Raw genomic sequence first — 17,856 nt, forward strand, 5'->3', positions numbered from 1 at the left:
TTTAAGTCTTTTAATGCAGAAAATTAATTAAAAAGCGATACAGTTTAGCAGAAAACAACAGGCTCTATGCAGATCTAAGGAAGAAAAAATGGTCTTACCGTGCAAATTGACTGTGCAATCGTGCAGGTGCGGCGTAGGATATTTATCAGGTAGAGTTATTGCATTCAAGCGTCGATAATCTCCGCAAACCCGCCAAGAACCATCTTTTTTAGGCACTAAATGAATAGGACTTGCCCAAGGACTAGAAGAAGGGCGGCAAATACCTGCCTCGACTAAAGCTTGGAATTCATCTTTGGCGGTCTTAAGCTTTGCAGGAGGGAGACGACAAGCGCGTTCAGATACAGGAGGACCAGAGGTAATGATATGAAGAAAAACATCACTGCAAACAGGATGGCTCAAAGGAGAAGCGCCTGTCAATTGCGGAAATTCGGCAAGGACCTCGCAAAAACTAAAGTCGGAACTGAGCTTATTAATAGACTGGTAGGCAGCTGGTCTGTCAATTGCTTTTAAATGGACGGAAGTTCTAGTATCAACAATACATTTCTTTTTAACATCCACCGTCAAACCATAATGCGAAAGTAAGTAAAGACTGCAGCTATAACAAAATTCCAGCGGATAGGACGCCTTAGACCAAGATCAAGTTCCCTAAAAGATTCTCCAAAAGTGTCGATTCGAGTGTCATTCGCAAAAAGTTATATTCCCGAGGGATTTCCCTTAATTTTAGGAATGGCAGGAAGTAGTAAAATGTCAGCACCAGTGTCAATCAGAAATAACTGACCACTAGTACGATCACGAAAGTGGAGACGATTAGAAATTCGAATACCTTCTCCGACCATGTGGAGCACCTGGACCGTTATTAGCATTAAAACACTCAGTGTGCAATATGTGTGCGACTGCGTCAGCCGTTTGTTGCTGTCGTTTTTAGAGATTATTATTAATTTGTTATCGGACTGTTACTGAGTCTCAAAAACGAAGAAAATAATTTTTAACTTTTGGAAATCAAAATGGAAAGCGGTGATAGTGAAAATGAAAGTGATAGAGGCGACGAGAGTAATTAACCGCAAGTCAGAAAAAGATCAAGGAATGTAGATAAATGGAAGGCCAGAAAACATAAATATGCACGTCTGGCAGGTGAATCTTACATCAGTAGTACATCGGGTAGCATTAAAGAGGCTAAGAAACCTGGCCCCCCTTGTGTGTAAGTACCATAGTTTATTATTATTTTTTTTATTTCATAAAATACTTACTCGCTATAGAACTCTATTTAGATGTCTCTCTCTAGACTTACCTAACTGTACTTAACATGTATACGTTTCTTTTCAGATGTATGCTGAAGTGCACGGAGAAGTTTTCCGAAGAATTTAAAAACGATATTATTGCCAAGTTATATGCTGGTCAACCTAAGAATGAGCAATATACATTACTAATAGGTCTTATAGAAGTAAAACCTTGCAAAAAACATCTACCCAAGGGTAATGTTTTTAAAAAAAGTAATACATTCTCCTTGTTCGCATTGAATAGTGAGAATGAAAGGGTCGTTATTTGTAACAAAGCATTTATGAGTCTTTATGCGCTATCTCATCACCAAGTTCAACGATTAAGCCAATTACTCGCAACGGGAAAAGCTCCTTGTGGAAACATGATTATTCACAGAAAATCCAGACAGACGACAGTATAGCATTAAAAGGGAACGGTGATATTAAAAAATAGGAAAAAGTTTATTTGGTTAATTTTCATCTCTTTGTATTTGTTAAATTTTTCGGTGATTCTGGCATTAAAAAATATTCAAATTTAGTTTAAAGAAGATTAAGTTTTTTAAAAAAATTGAATAAAAAAGAAATTGAAAAAATAGTAGAGAGTCGTTTAGGTCTTGTGTGTTTTTTTTTAAGTTTGACTTAGGGGAAGATAAGCTAAAATTAAATTTTATAAAGGTAAGTATTACACAAAATACCACTTCTAAACTAAAAAAGACTAAAAGACTAAATTAATTATTCCAGGCAGTCATCAAAAGCTCAATTAGTTATTTTAGGCAATTGAGCTTAATAATCTCTATTTATTTAATTGATTTATTGAATTACCGGGAAATTTAAAAAAATTTAAAATAAATAAATTACGCCTGGAATTATAAAATAATTTAAATTTAAAGATAATTAATTATTCCAAGAAGTTGAGCCTAATATATTTAATTTAACTAAACTACTGAAATGCCTGAAATTTAAAAATCTAAGGTTAAATTTTCTAAAATATAAAAATCAGGCCTGTACTGGCTGCAACTTTAAAATAATTTAAATTTTGACTTGAATGAATTGTTTGAAATTCAAAAAAATTAAGACTTAATAGGGCAGTTATAAAATAATTTGTTTATAATATATAATTTGTATGTTAACGTCATGTATTACCTCGGAATATACTTATCAAGATTAAAGAACACATTGACTCATTTCCCAAAAAACAAGCACATTATAGTTCAAAAACTATTTTTTAATTAGATGGAACACTCACAGTAAAGGCAATGCATTCCCTATTTCTTAAAAAGTATCCAGAATTAGGCAATAAGGTAAAATATGAATATTACTTAAAATATTTTAAGGAAAACTTTCAACTTCGCTTCGGACGACCCCAAGTTAATGTCTGTTCTATTTGTGAAAAATTAGACACTAAACTCAGAAATCCCAATCTAAATGATAATGCTAAACGAGTGGTAGCCGCTGAGTTAATGGTTCACAAAAGGCGTGCAAAAAAATGTAAAATAAGTTGGAAGACGTTAAAAAATTATGTCAAGATAACCCACAAGTGGCCGGTTCTACTTTTGACTATATGTAAAACCTACCACTTACAAATATTCCTGTATAGGCAGTTATGGGTATACTTATTTGAGATCCATAATCTAACGGATTTTAGTGGATACTTTTATACCTATCACGAGGGCCAGGCTAAAAAGTCGCCAAATGAAGTGTGTACTTTTGTACATCATTATATAAAAGAATTGCATATTTTTCAGAGGGTTGTCCTGGACAAAACCGAAATAATACTATGGTTCGATTTTTGCTGGCTCTTCAGGAAACTGGACGTTTTTAAAAAATTTATCACTATTTTCCAATTCGAGGACACTCTTTCCTTCCTTATGACTACGATTTTGGTACATTAAAGAGGTTAGTCAAAAAGCACGACAGGGTTGATCTTCCAGAAGAATACGAAAGCATGATTTTAAAAAGTAGAATCACCAAGCCATTTGAGTTTAAAAGGATCTCGTACCACGGTATTAATGACTACAAAGTGGCCACAGTATTACAAAAAAAAGCTGTAAGCCTATTGAAAAGAGAATTAAGAATGTATTCAGTATTTCAAAATATTGTGAATTTACGTTTGATGCTATAACTCCAGGTCATGTAACAGTTTCTGACTTCATTGGCGGTGCATTTTCCTCCAGTTTTAAACTGGTTAAGCCGAACGTAAGGCCAGAGCTTCCAAATGATAAAGCCTATTTGGAAGCAGTACCTATTAATGACAAAAAAATCCAGGACTTAAAGAAAGTTCTACAATACGTTAGTGGTGAAGATTTAGCATTTTATTACCATATTAATTCATGGAATGTTACTACTTCTGAAACTATTGAATAAAATTTAGGGAGTTCACATTTATTATACTCTATTCTAAGAAATATAAGGGATAACTCTTTTATTATCCCTTATATTTCTTAGAATGCACAGAAACAAAATAAAATAATAAATAAAAAATAAAAAGTTTCGAAAACATCTGTTGAGTGGAAGAAGGGTCCAAAATCATTAAATATTTTTGGCAAAAAGACCAGTTTTCAATGTCGTTGTAAATGTTATTTTTCTATAAAACAACTTCGAGTTAATTAATAAACAAGTTACCTGTGAACACTATCACGAAATTCTCCTACCTAATTGAAATAATTATTTTTTTTTATTTCCTGGAAAATGTATATTTTCGCACTTAGACCCTTCTTCCACTCACCGATTCAATTATTTCTTTCCCTTCAGTACGACTATTTCTTGCCTAGAGCCATTCTTGGTACGACACTCGGTATGTGCGTATGCTCGGTAAGTACTAATTTATTTAATTTGCTATTTTAACATTGAGTAATTACAGTCTTTTAAAGATTTTGGAAAATACTGGCACTCAGTAGTCTTTCTCATATCGTATTTTGAAACTGTTCTAAGTTAAACCAAATACTACATCTTCTGTTTTTATTTACCCGAATATTATTAACATTCAATATGATTCTTATAGACATTTATTGATTCTGAAATAATATATATTCAAATAGACTCTATTCTCTTAAATATTTTGGCATTAAAATGAAATATACAAGCTAAAAATCACAAAATTACAAAGCTGCTACGGCTGCACGTAAAATTGAATATTGGTGATTGCTGCAGACTCCTTTAAAGTCGTCCAAGGTTAGGTCATCAACCGCAATTCCTGCTAAACCTAAAAACAAGAATATTTCAATCATACATAATTCTACGAGGGTCCTGAAAGGCTACTACACATTTTGTTCTCTTTTTCGCTTTTAGGCAGTAAGTGGAAATTTCCAAATAATAAAAATTTACAGGCAGTATTGTATATTATTATTATTATTTACGCATATTAAATATCACGATGTTTTCTTAAAAAATCCCAGCTTTGGTTTAACACTTTCGCGGTACTTTTATAATTATTACAATTTTAAAACAATAGAGCAACGTTACTTCGGCAAAATCACCGTTCTCTGCTTTCATTTTTTGTAAAACAGATAGTTGCTTGCATCATAGTGGTAATTGACCGAATTAACCCAAACAATATTCCATGATAAGCTGTCTTCACATTCCTTTATACATATGTCATAAGGTTTTAATTTCATAAAAAGGCAAATAACGGAAAATTTAGATCATAGTTATAATATTTTCGCTGTCTAATCTATCTTGGAAAATTTGATAGAATAATTAAAGTGTGATCAAAGTCTGATAAGGGAATATCAAAATCAATTTTTAAATGCTTCGGATCGCTGACTCATAATTATTTCATCATATCTGAACATTTTCACTTATCTGGTGGCAGCTAGAAGTAATAAATTATATTTGCAATGGCCCTTTAGGAATCTCGTATCAAATAAATACATTGGGTTATTTTAAAAATTGAAACTTCATATTTTTACCTTTATTTCTTACGTATGTGGCTTTGTTGGCTGCAGCAGCTGGATCTTCGTATGCAATCCACACTCCCTCTTCATTCTTTTCTTCGTCAGGTAGTTTGTAAGCATATGAACCTGTAAAGTACAAAGTGTGTATTAAAGAGAGAGTAAATGTAGCAGGTTTAGGATCTGATCCAAAAGAAATACCGACGTTTCTGCCTTTATATGATTACCTATATAAAGGCAGAAGGGCCTATATTTAGGGCTGGAAATGACGCGTTACAGTTAATAATTTTACATTTAAATAATTTTATAAACAAACAAAATAACTAAATAAAAAACGATAAAAAAAAAACGCAGCATTTGTTTTATGACTTTACCCTTATTATGTCTCTAACGTATCTTACAATAAGATACATGATAGAATTAGGGTAATCGGGACTCGGGTTAAGGCTGTTTTTCTTACGGAATACACTGCCACAAAAGGGACTCGGGTAGTCAACTTTTATCAACATATAACAAGTAGCACTAATGCTGCGAAGGTGTCTGTGGATATTTTTCTTAAAGTTCTGCAAGTTGTAATCGGGAAAAACGTGCTTTGGGAGTTAATTTCATAGACTGGCACTTCTCTATGAAAAAGAGTCCCAAAAGAAAAGAAGAAAGAAAGAAAATGTGCTATATTACGTAAGAATAATCTTGTGTACAAGCATCCTACAAGCTAAAAAAACAAAACACAAATACAATTTCAAAAATTGACAAAACAATGAACAAAATTAAACACAAGAAGACAAAACTTTTTGAACATACTTAAATTAAAGATAACTAAATAAAACAATCAATTACTAAATAAAGGTAAACTTGTTGACAAAACTAGAGAAGAAAAAAGGAAAAAAAGAAAACTTTCCAACATGTCCAAGGTTAAAACCTATCATTAAAAAAGTCATCCAGGTTATAATATGCCTTAGCCAATAAAAGCGACTTTAATTCTCTTTTAAATTTCTTAACATCCGATATATGTCTAACACACAGAGGAACATGATTGTAAATTTTTTTACTTATGTAAATTAATGAGTTTTTGGTAAGGGAAGACGTAGGAATAGGTAGGGGAACATCATTTACACGACGAGTCAAATGACAAGCCAGTGTCAGAGGGTAGTTTGGGAATTTTGTGAATAAGAGCAGCTGTTTCTAAGATAAAGAGTGAAAAAAGAGTTAGGATTTTTTCAGAAATGAAGAGGGGTTTGCAAGAATCTCTTAACTTAGCAGAACACAGGTATCTAACTGCTTTTTTTTGAATAACAAAGATAATGTTAAGTAGCCCCTTATTGGTTAAACCCCAAAAAGGCAAGCCATACCGAATATGAGATTCAATAAATAAGTGAAAAGTACACTGAACGTGCAACCACCCCTCCCAGCTCTTGTTTTGCCATTCTTACTGCGAAACATCCAGAAGATAATTTCCCAGCTAAATGTAAAATATGATCTTCAAACCGAAGGCGACCATCAATGGTAATTCCTAGGAACTTGCAGCACTCTTTATTCTGCAAGAGGGAATTTTCGTCAAACATCAGACCCTGAACATCGCACTTAAACCCCATAATAGACGTCTTTCTTACATTAAACACGAGCCTGTTGGAAGCACACCACCCTGATAAAATCTGAAGGTCTTCAAGGATACAAGTGTTAATATAGTCAGAATTTTTATGGCTCCATAGTATGGTGGTATCATCAGCAAACTGAACCACCTTGTTGCCCTGCAGTTTCAATGAACTCAAGTCATCCACATACAGTAAAAATAACAGTGGTCCCAACACTGAACCCTGGGGAACGCCGCATTTTAGGGATCTAGAAGCAGACAAACGCCCAGACACTGAAACCTTCTGAGTACGATCTGATAGATAGGACTCAAGCCATCGCAATGCTACGCCTCTAAAACCATATTTATCGAGCTTAGATAACAGTATTCCATGATCCACACAGTCAAATGCTTTGGATAGATCACAAAACACTGCCGCCGATGACTCTCCAGAATTCAAGGACACATAGACGCTCTCCAAAAAGCTAAATACAGCATCATGAGCCCCTTTACCGGCTTGAAATCCAAACTGATTTGCAGACAAAATGCCATTATGATGTAAAAAGGACAAAATTCTGCTTTTTGCAAGTTTTTCAACTATCTTAGAGAGGGTAGACAAAATAGAAATGGGACGGAAATTACAAGGCTGATCCAAATCTCCACCCTTATGAAGAGGGATAACCACTGCCTCTTTTAAACATGAAGGAAAAATGCCATTATATAAAGAATTGTTTATGGCAGAAACTAAAGCATTTAAGGCTGAATCAGGCAAAAAGAGTAACAACCTCGAAGATATCCCATCAGCTCCAGATGATTTATGGTTTTTTAGGCGTTTGATTTCATTTTTTACTTCGGTAAGTTCGACAGGATGAAAGAAAAATGAATGCTCAACCGATACTTGTTGAAGATAGTGTAAGGGATCAATGTTACTACGAATGCCCTTGAGCAAGATATTAGGTATATCACAATAATAGTCGTTTAAAATGTCAGGTCTTAACTCCGGTTCCGATACTTTTCTATGGCAATGTCTAAAATCATTAATAATCGACCAACACTCTCTTTGCCTATTTGATGACATATTTAAGCGATCCCTATAATAATTAGATTTTGCTGCTTTAATTGTCTTTCTGTACAGACTACGGTATTTCTGATGATATACAAGGATATTTTCATTTGTGGTGTATTTGCACAATTTAGTCAAAAAACGGAGGTTTTTAGCAGAAATTCTAAGGCCTCTTGTAACCCATGGTTTTCGTTTCTTAGTTTTAAGCCTCATTTTAGGAAAGCACTGATTGATCTTATCACACAGAACTTGAAAAAATAAAGTAAGTGGGTCAGAAGCCGTTTCAAGTGCATTCCAATTTACCGAAGCTGTAGCAGCAGAAAAAGCATTGAAATTTCTCCTGCTGAAAATTCTTCCCATATAATGAGATGAAGATGATACAGTATTATATGGCATTTTAGCAAGAATAGCTTCATGGTCGGAAATACCAGATGGGAGTACTGTGCATAAAACGTCATCAAAATTTGTACAGAAATAGTCAATTGTAGTTGCAGATGAAGAAGTTATTCGTGTGGGAGAAAGAACGTGCATTTTCAAGTCGTAAGAATTTAAAATACTTAAAAGAGAAGTACGTGGCAAGGTTTCATCAGTGTAGTTGATATTAAAGTCACCAGCCAATATAACCTTAGAGTGTAGGGACAACTGGGATAAAATAGAATCAAGTTTGTCCAGAAACATAGCAATATCTCCTGTAGGTGGCCTATAAACACAAAGAATATATAAATTAAAACGCTTACAAAAAGAAAGAGAGAATTCAAAAACATTCTCTAACAGAAGATTATCATTCTTATCAATATTACAAAAAATCGTTTCAATTGTTTGCCTAGCCAAGATCATGGTTCCTCCATGTATAGATTGTTGACGACAAAAATTTGATATAGGAAGATAATCAGATATTAAAAAACATTCACTAGGCCTTAACCAGTGCTCAGTCAGAAGTACAATATCAGGAAAATTACATGTGTCCAGCAAAAGATGAAGCTCATCCATCTTGTTTCTTAGGGATTGTATATTAAGAATAAAGATACTTAAGTTTTTCGAAGAGCTAATTTCAATTTTACTAGAAGAATATGAACATGAATGAGATTCAACTTTCGCGGACATGTCTATAAAAAAGAAGAATCCAATTCACGATCAGTAACTAGTCCAGACTCATTAATTTGATGATTCAAAGACAATTTATTCGATGAAATATTAATTTTAAAATATTTGAAAATATGTGCATGTAATAATGATGCCAAGTCTGAACCAAAGTTACTGGCGTGATTAGACTCCAAAATCCCACACAAATTAATATTATTCTCATGAAAAGTACGATAAAGGGCCTTATTACTATTATAGATAACATTATGGTTTAAATAAGTATAAGGGCTTGTCATCACTAAAGTGTTTGTATCAACATGATTTTGAATTAAATTTTTTAAAATATCAGATGAAGAACAAATTCCATTTAACATTACTATTAAAAAATCTTCTTTCGTAAAGTCCTTAACTAAATTTGATGCTGTCCTCCAATATGGTGATGTTCTAGGCGTCTGCAGATGCACTCGATACTCATTAGTCGCATCTGCCTTTCGAGTAGATCTTTCCTGTATAAACGATATAAGTCAGTTTGGAAGAACATTTACCGTGATGGTATCGATAAAATAGAGTCAGGTCCGACACTCTTCTTTTATGCGCCAAACTGTCCAACCTTCCATTTATCTCTGGATCTACTATTAGACGTATCGCTCTCTTCTGGATGGAAACAGGCAGCTTCAAAATAAGTATAAAGACTTATACGTAAGCCATGTAAAGCGGTTGCGATGTATAGTTTATGACAAACCGCTTTTCCTTTTTTCGCTACATGTTCATGCCAAGACATATTGCTGCCAACCTCCACACCTAACAAGCGAACTGACGAAGACAGGGGCAAAGTAATCCCGAACATAATGAGGCTTGGAGCGGCAGAGGCAGCCTTCTTTGTAAATACAGCAGCTTGAGTCTTAGCTGCATCAAACTCAATCAGACTCACTTCACTTCAAAATGATGTTAGGGTCTGCATTAATAGGTATTCGACACCTATGGCACTGGGTGTCGGCTGAAGTTATCTGGTTGGGTGACTTGAAAGAAGACACCAACGTACTGTCGTCAGCAAAGCTATAAATCAAATTAAAAGTCTTGTCGGGAATGTGGTTGATAATGGATAATATATAATAGTTGATAATGAACAGGCAACAAGAGTTGGTGGCAAACCATAAGAATACAGTTTGCCTAAAAGGTTTTCATACAAGACCGATCGAATGTTTTAAAAAAATTTCCAGAGGTAATTCACAAGATTCGCCCTATTCCTCCATAGCCTCGGTCCAAACATGCGTAACATAGTCCGCCGGATCGCCAGTAGACTTTTTGTAGTAGACAGTGTTTTCGAAAACTATACTGAGGGTCACTAAAAATTTTGGTGGACTCCAGGTATTTCAAAATTTACTGGTTGACAAGTTTCTCCATTACCTTAGCGATTTCCGGGACTAAAGCAATCGGATGGTAATTGATAAGCACCATATTTTTTCCTTTTAATTTTTCCGGCTTAATCCGCGCAAGTTTCCAGTCTCCAGGAAAAAGACCTCTTCTGTATGAAAGAGAAAACAGTTTGCATAACGGTGGGGTCAGCACGATCGCACACTTTTTTAATATTATTAGGGTATTCGATCAGGGCCGGTAGCCTTGTTGGTGTTCAAGCCTTTGAGAACTTTTTCAAGATCTCTGTGATGGCAAGACTATCTCTGGCATTCAAGAAGCCTTTCTTAGCAAAATCAGTGGTGTTTTGCCTTATGGTCTATGGTAGAATTCGATGCGAACATCTGAGCCAGCGAGTGTGCCTTTTCCATTGCGTTAATGCAATGGAATTATCTTCCCTAGTCAATGGTGGAATTTTTGACCTACAGAAACCTTGACCAACTGCTTTTGCTACAGATCAGAAAGATCTTGATCCAGTTAGGCAATTGAGAAGTTTGTTGTTCGCCCTCTCATTTATATTTTTCTTTGTAGTTATCGATCATCTGCTTGGCGGCAGCCCTCATCATCAGTCCCGTTATAGTACGTAAACCATGTGACAGACCGGTGAAAAGTCTCCTGTAGTGTGCATCCCAGGGTGATCTGTAGAGGAAATAAAAATAATTTGTGGATCTGTCAGTTGTTATTTTGAACTACATAACGTCGAATCCCGGAGGTTTCCAAGAGCCTCTTCTCGCTTAAGTTATGCTGCGTCTAATGAAGACAGCGAATCCGAAGTTATACCTAAATCGGGTGTGGAAGTCATATCCAGGATAATATATATTCCGAGTTCACTTTCACCTCTGATCGAGCTAGAATGTGAGATCTGTTTGTTTGCAGATGTTGGTGCACGGAGTTTATATTCGTATATCGCGTATATTTCCTCGGACTTTAAAACGGGACGTACTTGAGCTAATTACACAAATATCTTTCCTTTGGTTTTCTGATTACCCAGCCCTGAAAAATCCAAAAGGCAGAACGACAAACTTATCTTTTTATAAGGGTAATGGCATAAAAATTAAGAGTGCCCGTTTTGTAGTGTTTTCTATTAATATTTTTATTTTCTATTTGATTGCGAGATCTGAACATCATCCAAAAAAAAAACACTCAGCCTAGAAATTCTAATAATAATGTGATAAAAGTGCCTATAGTCTGATAGAAATTAGATATTTATATAAAAATAGGCTCAAAAAAATGATAAAACAAAAAAATTATGCTGGACACAGGATGAACTTGCTCTCTTAACTTGCGCAAACGAAGTGTAACTAACCCTTAACAACAGCTATTCAGACTTATAACGAAATCTATTGAGGAAAAAATGTAGCAAGAGTGCGAAACCAGGGCAAAATTTACAAACCATTGGCGTAATTAGTGCAGGTTTGTGTAATCTATTGGGACACCAAGGTGGTACTCTTTGCCCTGAGTGCACCCAGTTCCACAAGAGCTATGGGAGGTCGTTAGACTCTAGTTCCTATCTCGTAAGTAGAAAACATGGCGGTTATTATTTAGGGAACTTGATAAATAATTACATATAAGCAAAACTACATTTTAAGGGAAGGTAATGTAAAACATAACCCCAATTAAGTACAGCCAATTTTTGAATTTTCCCCTCAAGGCTAAATCCAAAAACTGATTGAAGCCCCGCATGAGAAATGAGTTGAGAATATGAACAGCTTCCGACTATTGGCTCACTTATTTGGAGATTTATTGCCAAAATCCGACGGTGTTTTAAACAGGATATTTTTATATAAGACTACATTTTTCCCACAAACCACTATGAAGTATATACCTAGCTAAAAATTCCAGTATTAATAACGATTAATGCCGACATTACTAAAATGCTTGGCAAAAGATACAGCATAATATATGTATAACTTCTGTAGTTCTTGGTCAATAGAATAATTATATTGAAAAAATACTAGATCTTTAAATTAAACGTACGCGTTACTATCGTTATCTCCCAAAAATATGTTCAAAAATAAATACATCCCAGCAAATATGGGTAAAGAAACATGGGAGTTTAGGGCTTGACTGAACAATTACTTAAGAAGAATCTACTCCACTCAATACATTATTGCTGCCCCGTTGAAAAGCAATATCACTTGCATTACTGCCATCCGTGAAACTGGTAGAACAATTTCTAAGTAATTCATTTGCAGTGGCAGCATCGTATAGCAACAAACTGTAGTAGGAATTTTCAAATTCTTCATTTTCCAAAAGTTGTTCCTTAAAATTTTTATGATATAATTCTATCAAATCAATGTTTATTGTAGACTTTACTGACCGAATAATTGCTATTAATCAATCAGATCTATACAGTGGACGAACAAAAAAAAAAGAAACCATTTTTTTTCTAAAAAATATTACTACAGTAACAACCTACAAAGCATATTTATATCCGAAAATTCAACTAAATTAAAATTAAAATTTAGTAAAAATCGTATACATTGTAATTATAACAAATAAAATTTTACCTCATAGTTTAAAAAAAAATAAATTACTTATTAATTTAATTAAGGAGGTATAAGAACCCAAATGCCTTTGAACTTCGAAAGACTCATTGCCCAATCTGTATTAAAAAGAAGTTGTTAAAAAGAAGACGGAACATATTAACTGAGAGGTGCTATTTGATGAAAATTGTGACAAAATTCATAAAATGATAGACAAATCTCTTCATGGAAAGTCAAAAACTGTAGAAAATAAAAGTACAGTTACTTCCTGTAAAAATATAGTTTCTGACATCCGTACATTTACTTTGCGTACCTCTTCTGTTAGTAGAATCCTGAATCTTCCTATATCCCTGAGGTGATACGTTTCCGGTTCCCCCTTGAACCTTAACGCAAATTTCCGGATAACTCAAGATGCCGGCATCTTTTGTCAATGGGCCCGGAGATCCAGCTCCATCAAGACCTTCTGGCGGAACAGTATCTACTTTGGCGCCGTCTTCTAGTTTCCAAGTCCTTCCGTAAGATGGGATACCTATGACCAGTTTGTTTTGTGGAAATCCGTTGCTTAGCCTGAGTGGATTTTTCAAAAATAGTACACAAAAACTGTAACAGAGTTAAGTTTTCTTACCAATATTTAACCCAAGCATCCACGTTTTCATCAGGTCTCCTGTCAATCAAGTCATAGAGTGGAGATGGGAAGTCGGCCAGTTTGGGGTTACGTTGGGGTGTATAGAAGTCGAAAGCATGTAAGGTGACAAAGTCTACATTAGGGGCCAAAGCCCTAGGATCATAATAAACTAAAAAAAATAAAATATTTAATTCCTGGTTAAATGTGTAGAAAGTTATAGTTTTGTTTTGTCAAGTCCAGAGTTACCTTACTATTTCTGCGCACTAAAAACCAGAAAAATATTTCTAAAAGAAGATTTATATTCCCATAATATTCTAGACTGGTTAACTCTAAACACTTTATTTGTACATTTTCTCGGAATATTTAAGGCTTATTTTAATTTTTAAGGAAAAACATAATTTTAATACAATTATATTTTGTTCATTTTTGCTATTATCTATCCACTAATACCGTTGGATTGGGTAGCGAATTGGGCTATGAATTGGCAATTTTAATAAGGAGATGCTATTTATTTTAGTTTTTTAAAACATTAGGAGGACATTTGCAAAAGGCGAAGAATTTCTCAAAAAATATAACATGAACCTCCTTATTTAAACCTTTTTCATGTTTCTGGTACCTACAATCTGAGGATATTAACGTACAGGAAAACCTTGCGTTCCAGTTTCAGATGCATTAACCATTAATTATAAGGGACGAAGTCAAAAAAGCACCCAAAAAACATAGAAAAAAATCGCCCGGCTCAGATAATATCGACGCAGAGATGTTAAAATATACTGGTATCATCTTTCTGGACTAAATCTAGCAAAAAGTATGGAGGAAACGGCAAAATGGCCAGAAGAATGGACAAAATCTACATAAAAAAGGCGCAAAAGATGAATGCATTAACTACAAAACCATCGCGCTAATAAATCACGCAAGCAAAATATTACTGCACATCATACAAGAATGACTCAAAAATTTCTTCCTAATATAGCCCCAGAACAAGCAGGTTTTGTGCTACGTCGAGGAACAAGAAACGAAATCTTAAATGTGAGGCAGATGGTTGAAAGGCTATTTGAACACAAAGTCCTGGCTATAATATGTTTCCTGGATTACAACAAGCTGCTTGACACACAACACTAAAATACGATGTGGTGCATTTTGAAATAAATGGGAGTTCTCGATCCTCTGATCTACCTTCAGCCTAAATCCACATTGATACGTAGTTACGGATCCTGAGACTGTCAAACCTATCCGTGACGTTTATCCGATCCACTAGAGACAAGCGTATCCGTAAAATGACGTTATATTATTGGTGTTTTACTCGAGTTTATTGGTGATTACAGTTTTGACCTCCCACAATTGCTTTAGCGGTTAGCCTATTATTATGCCTTGATTATAAAGGAATTCTCGAATCCCATAGAGGCCATTAAAGTTAAAAGCTAAAGTTAAAATATTGTCCTCATTGGCGCAAAGCTCGAAAGTAAAACCCTGATTCTCCTCCATATATACTAGAAGATTTTGGTGTTCCAAATAATTTTGGCACTGACGATTAATTAAAAAGCCGCAATAGTCACTTTTCAAATATGTGGAACCCGGGGTCAAACCCAAACTCGACATTCTAAATAGAATGGTAACAACTAGTAAAAAAAATTTGGTAAAAATTCAAAAATAACAATAGAAAACAAATAGCACAACGGACCAAAAATACGGAATGAAGTTCGAATTAACCAACTTCTATCCGTGTTTTCTTGCATTTAGGTACGTGAATCCTTTCGGGTCTCTTATTGGCTGATACCAATCACGTGGTCCCAACGGATCCGTAATTACGTATCAATGTGAATTCAAGCTCAGAGAACTTTAAAATTTGCAAAGGCGCTAAATTAGAAAAGCTCTATTAGAGGAAAAAAGATCTTTAACCTTCGGCACGCTGATGACCCTATCGCAGTGGCTAATAATGAACAAGGCATGTATGATCTCTTACAACAAATAGAACAAGTAAGCATGGAATGCAGACTGCGGCTTAATAGATGTCATCTGAGGATTATAGATCGAGCAGGAACGATTTATTTACATAAATAAAGGAAGAAGTTATTTACCTAGGTACGAAAATAATAAATAAAGGCGTCTCAGAGCAGGAGATCAAAAGAAGAATTGGCATGGTAAAAGAGGCTTTAGGTGAAAACCTGGGCCATTGTATCCGTAAGAAATCCCTAGTGTTTCTTATTGCAGAGCATGGATTGAATCCTGCATAAATGGGGCGTGTCTAAGAAGAATTGTGGCATTTGAAATGACATGCTAAGAATACCTGTAGCATGCTCAGATTACCATGGACAGCGTACAACACCAATATATCTATTTTAAGAGAACTTAAAATTCTCGACAAGGAAAGTGCAAAACTTAGGATCCAGGGGAAAGTTAATGGTCAGAGCTCAAGAGGAAGGTCACCGGTGAGATACATAGATCAAATAAAAGATCTCACACAAATATCAGTTTCACAAATAATGCGAGAGGTGGAAGATAGAGAATCATGGCAAAGGATTACTGTGCAAGCTTATTTATTATTTATTACGCAAAATTTATTACAAGCTATTGTTAACCACAGCAGTTAATGCTTGGATAATCTTCAAGGAACTTCGTAATAGAGATACTCCGTTTCTGACATACTTGGTAAATCTGGCAGAACAACTGATAGGAATTGGACGTGAAAATGCTGCTTTAATTCGCAAGAGATCATTTGGTAGGACCACACTATCCTCTAAAAATATGATTAATGTTGGAGACCATCTACCTATCCTTTCAAAAACCAGAAGAAGATGCAGTCGTTGTGCCCAGCAAAAAGTAGAAAAAAGGACGTCATGTTATGCTTCGCCTGTGACGTACCACTATGTAAAGAATGTTTCTCATCTTATCACTCCTAATGTTGTATTTCTTTGAAAAAAATAAATAATATGATTTTCTTGATCTTGGTTTATTTTACTATTGGGACACATAAAACCCAAACAAATATACGGCTGGGACACATATAGCCCACACTATACTTACGTTAAAAAAATAAACTTAAGCTAGTTTTGTCATTGCTGTAGGTACTAATAAAGAAATAAATTAAAAGACACTAAAGTTTAACAAATAAAAAAAGTCGCATTTTCAAAACCAATTTTTTGATGGGACAAGTATGTCCCAATCGATGCGAAAGGGTTAATTGCTTAATTTACTTTTTCTGGGGATACATAAAGAACTTAGTTTACGCAGTGCCGATTCAAACCAAAGAAGAGTTACGAAATCCTATAATCATGTGCTGCTAATAAACCAGAACATACACCCCATGAATTTTTGGAATTGCATTAGTCTATGCAAAGAAGAGTATTTGCTTGCATACGTGTGGGTGGAGGACACTTCCAATATTTACTGTAAATATTTTGGAATCTTTATTTTGTTTTTTAGAAGAGAGAAGATTTACGAAATCGTATATTCGTCTGCTCCCAACCCATAAGTCACGTCTCTGCGAAGAAGAGTAGATGCTTGCATATATGTAGGTAACGGACAGTTCCAAAAACTATAGTAAATAATTTGGATTCTTTATTTTGTTTGTTAACAGAGTTAAGAAATCGTATAATAGTATATTGCTAAACCATAAGAAACACTTTACGAAACTTTGGAAGTGTGTCAGTCTGTGAAGAAGAGGATTTGCTGACATGTTGGAGGACACTTCCAACAACTACCGTAAATAAGTTTGAATTTTTGTTTTGTTTATTAAAAGAGAGAAGATTTACAAAATCGTATCAGCTTATACCGCCAAACCATAAGAAACACTTCACGAATCTTGAAAAGTGCGTCAGTCCGTGAGGCAGAGAATTTGCTGGCATACATGTGGGTGGAGGATACTTTTAATAACTATCGTAAATAAGTTGATTTTTTGTTTTGTTTGTTAAAACAGAGAAGATTGACGAAATCGTATAAGCTTGTAGTGCCAAACCATAAGAAACGCTTCACAAATCTTTGAAAGTGCGTCAGTCTGTGAATAAGAGCATTTGCTGGCATACATGTGGGTGGAGGACTGTTTCAAAAAATAATTTAAATAATATGGAGTATTTACTTTTTTTATTACAAGAAGAAAAAGACAAAATCGTATAATCGTATACTGCCAAACTATAAGAAATGATACCTACGAATCTACCTACTATCTACGACTATTTGCTTCTAATAATTGCTGTAAAAACTTTGGATTATTTATTTTATTGGTTTTCCGTTGTCATTTTGCTTTGAATTAAAGATTTGAAATTAATTGTTCTTATGAATATATCAATTAAAAAAAAATTAATTTGAGGTGTAATTTTTTTAAATTCAAAACATTCTATATCAGACCTATGTGAACGTCACTAGTAAAAATCAAAAATTAATTTTTGTCCCAAAAAAATTGTTTCCAAGCATAGTGGGTGCCAACTAAATAAAACTTTAAGAAAATACCAAAAACAGGCTTAATGAACTGAA

General features: G+C 34.5%; 1 protein-coding gene across 1 annotated transcript in view; it reads right to left on the reverse strand.

The window, feature by feature from the left end:
• Nucleotides 1-4,245: 4,245 nt before the first annotated feature.
• The window catches only part of LOC126743620 (chitinase-like protein Idgf4), a 35,308-nt gene continuing 21,697 nt past the window's right edge, over nt 4,246-17,856 (reverse strand). Inside the window, exons 5-8 of the mRNA XM_050450805.1 lie at nt 13,387-13,555; nt 13,075-13,328; nt 5,165-5,275; nt 4,246-4,458 (exon numbers count right to left, since the gene is read on the reverse strand). Coding sequence (XP_050306762.1) covers nt 4,355-4,458; nt 5,165-5,275; nt 13,075-13,328; nt 13,387-13,555 — 638 coding nt within the window. The 3' untranslated portion in view covers nt 4,246-4,354. The remainder of the gene's footprint in view (nt 4,459-5,164; nt 5,276-13,074; nt 13,329-13,386; nt 13,556-17,856) is intronic.

The sequence above is a fragment of the Anthonomus grandis genome, chromosome 13, assembly GCF_022605725.1.
Source record: "Anthonomus grandis grandis chromosome 13, icAntGran1.3, whole genome shotgun sequence".
NCBI classification, from domain to species: Eukaryota; Metazoa; Arthropoda; class Insecta; order Coleoptera; family Curculionidae; genus Anthonomus; species Anthonomus grandis.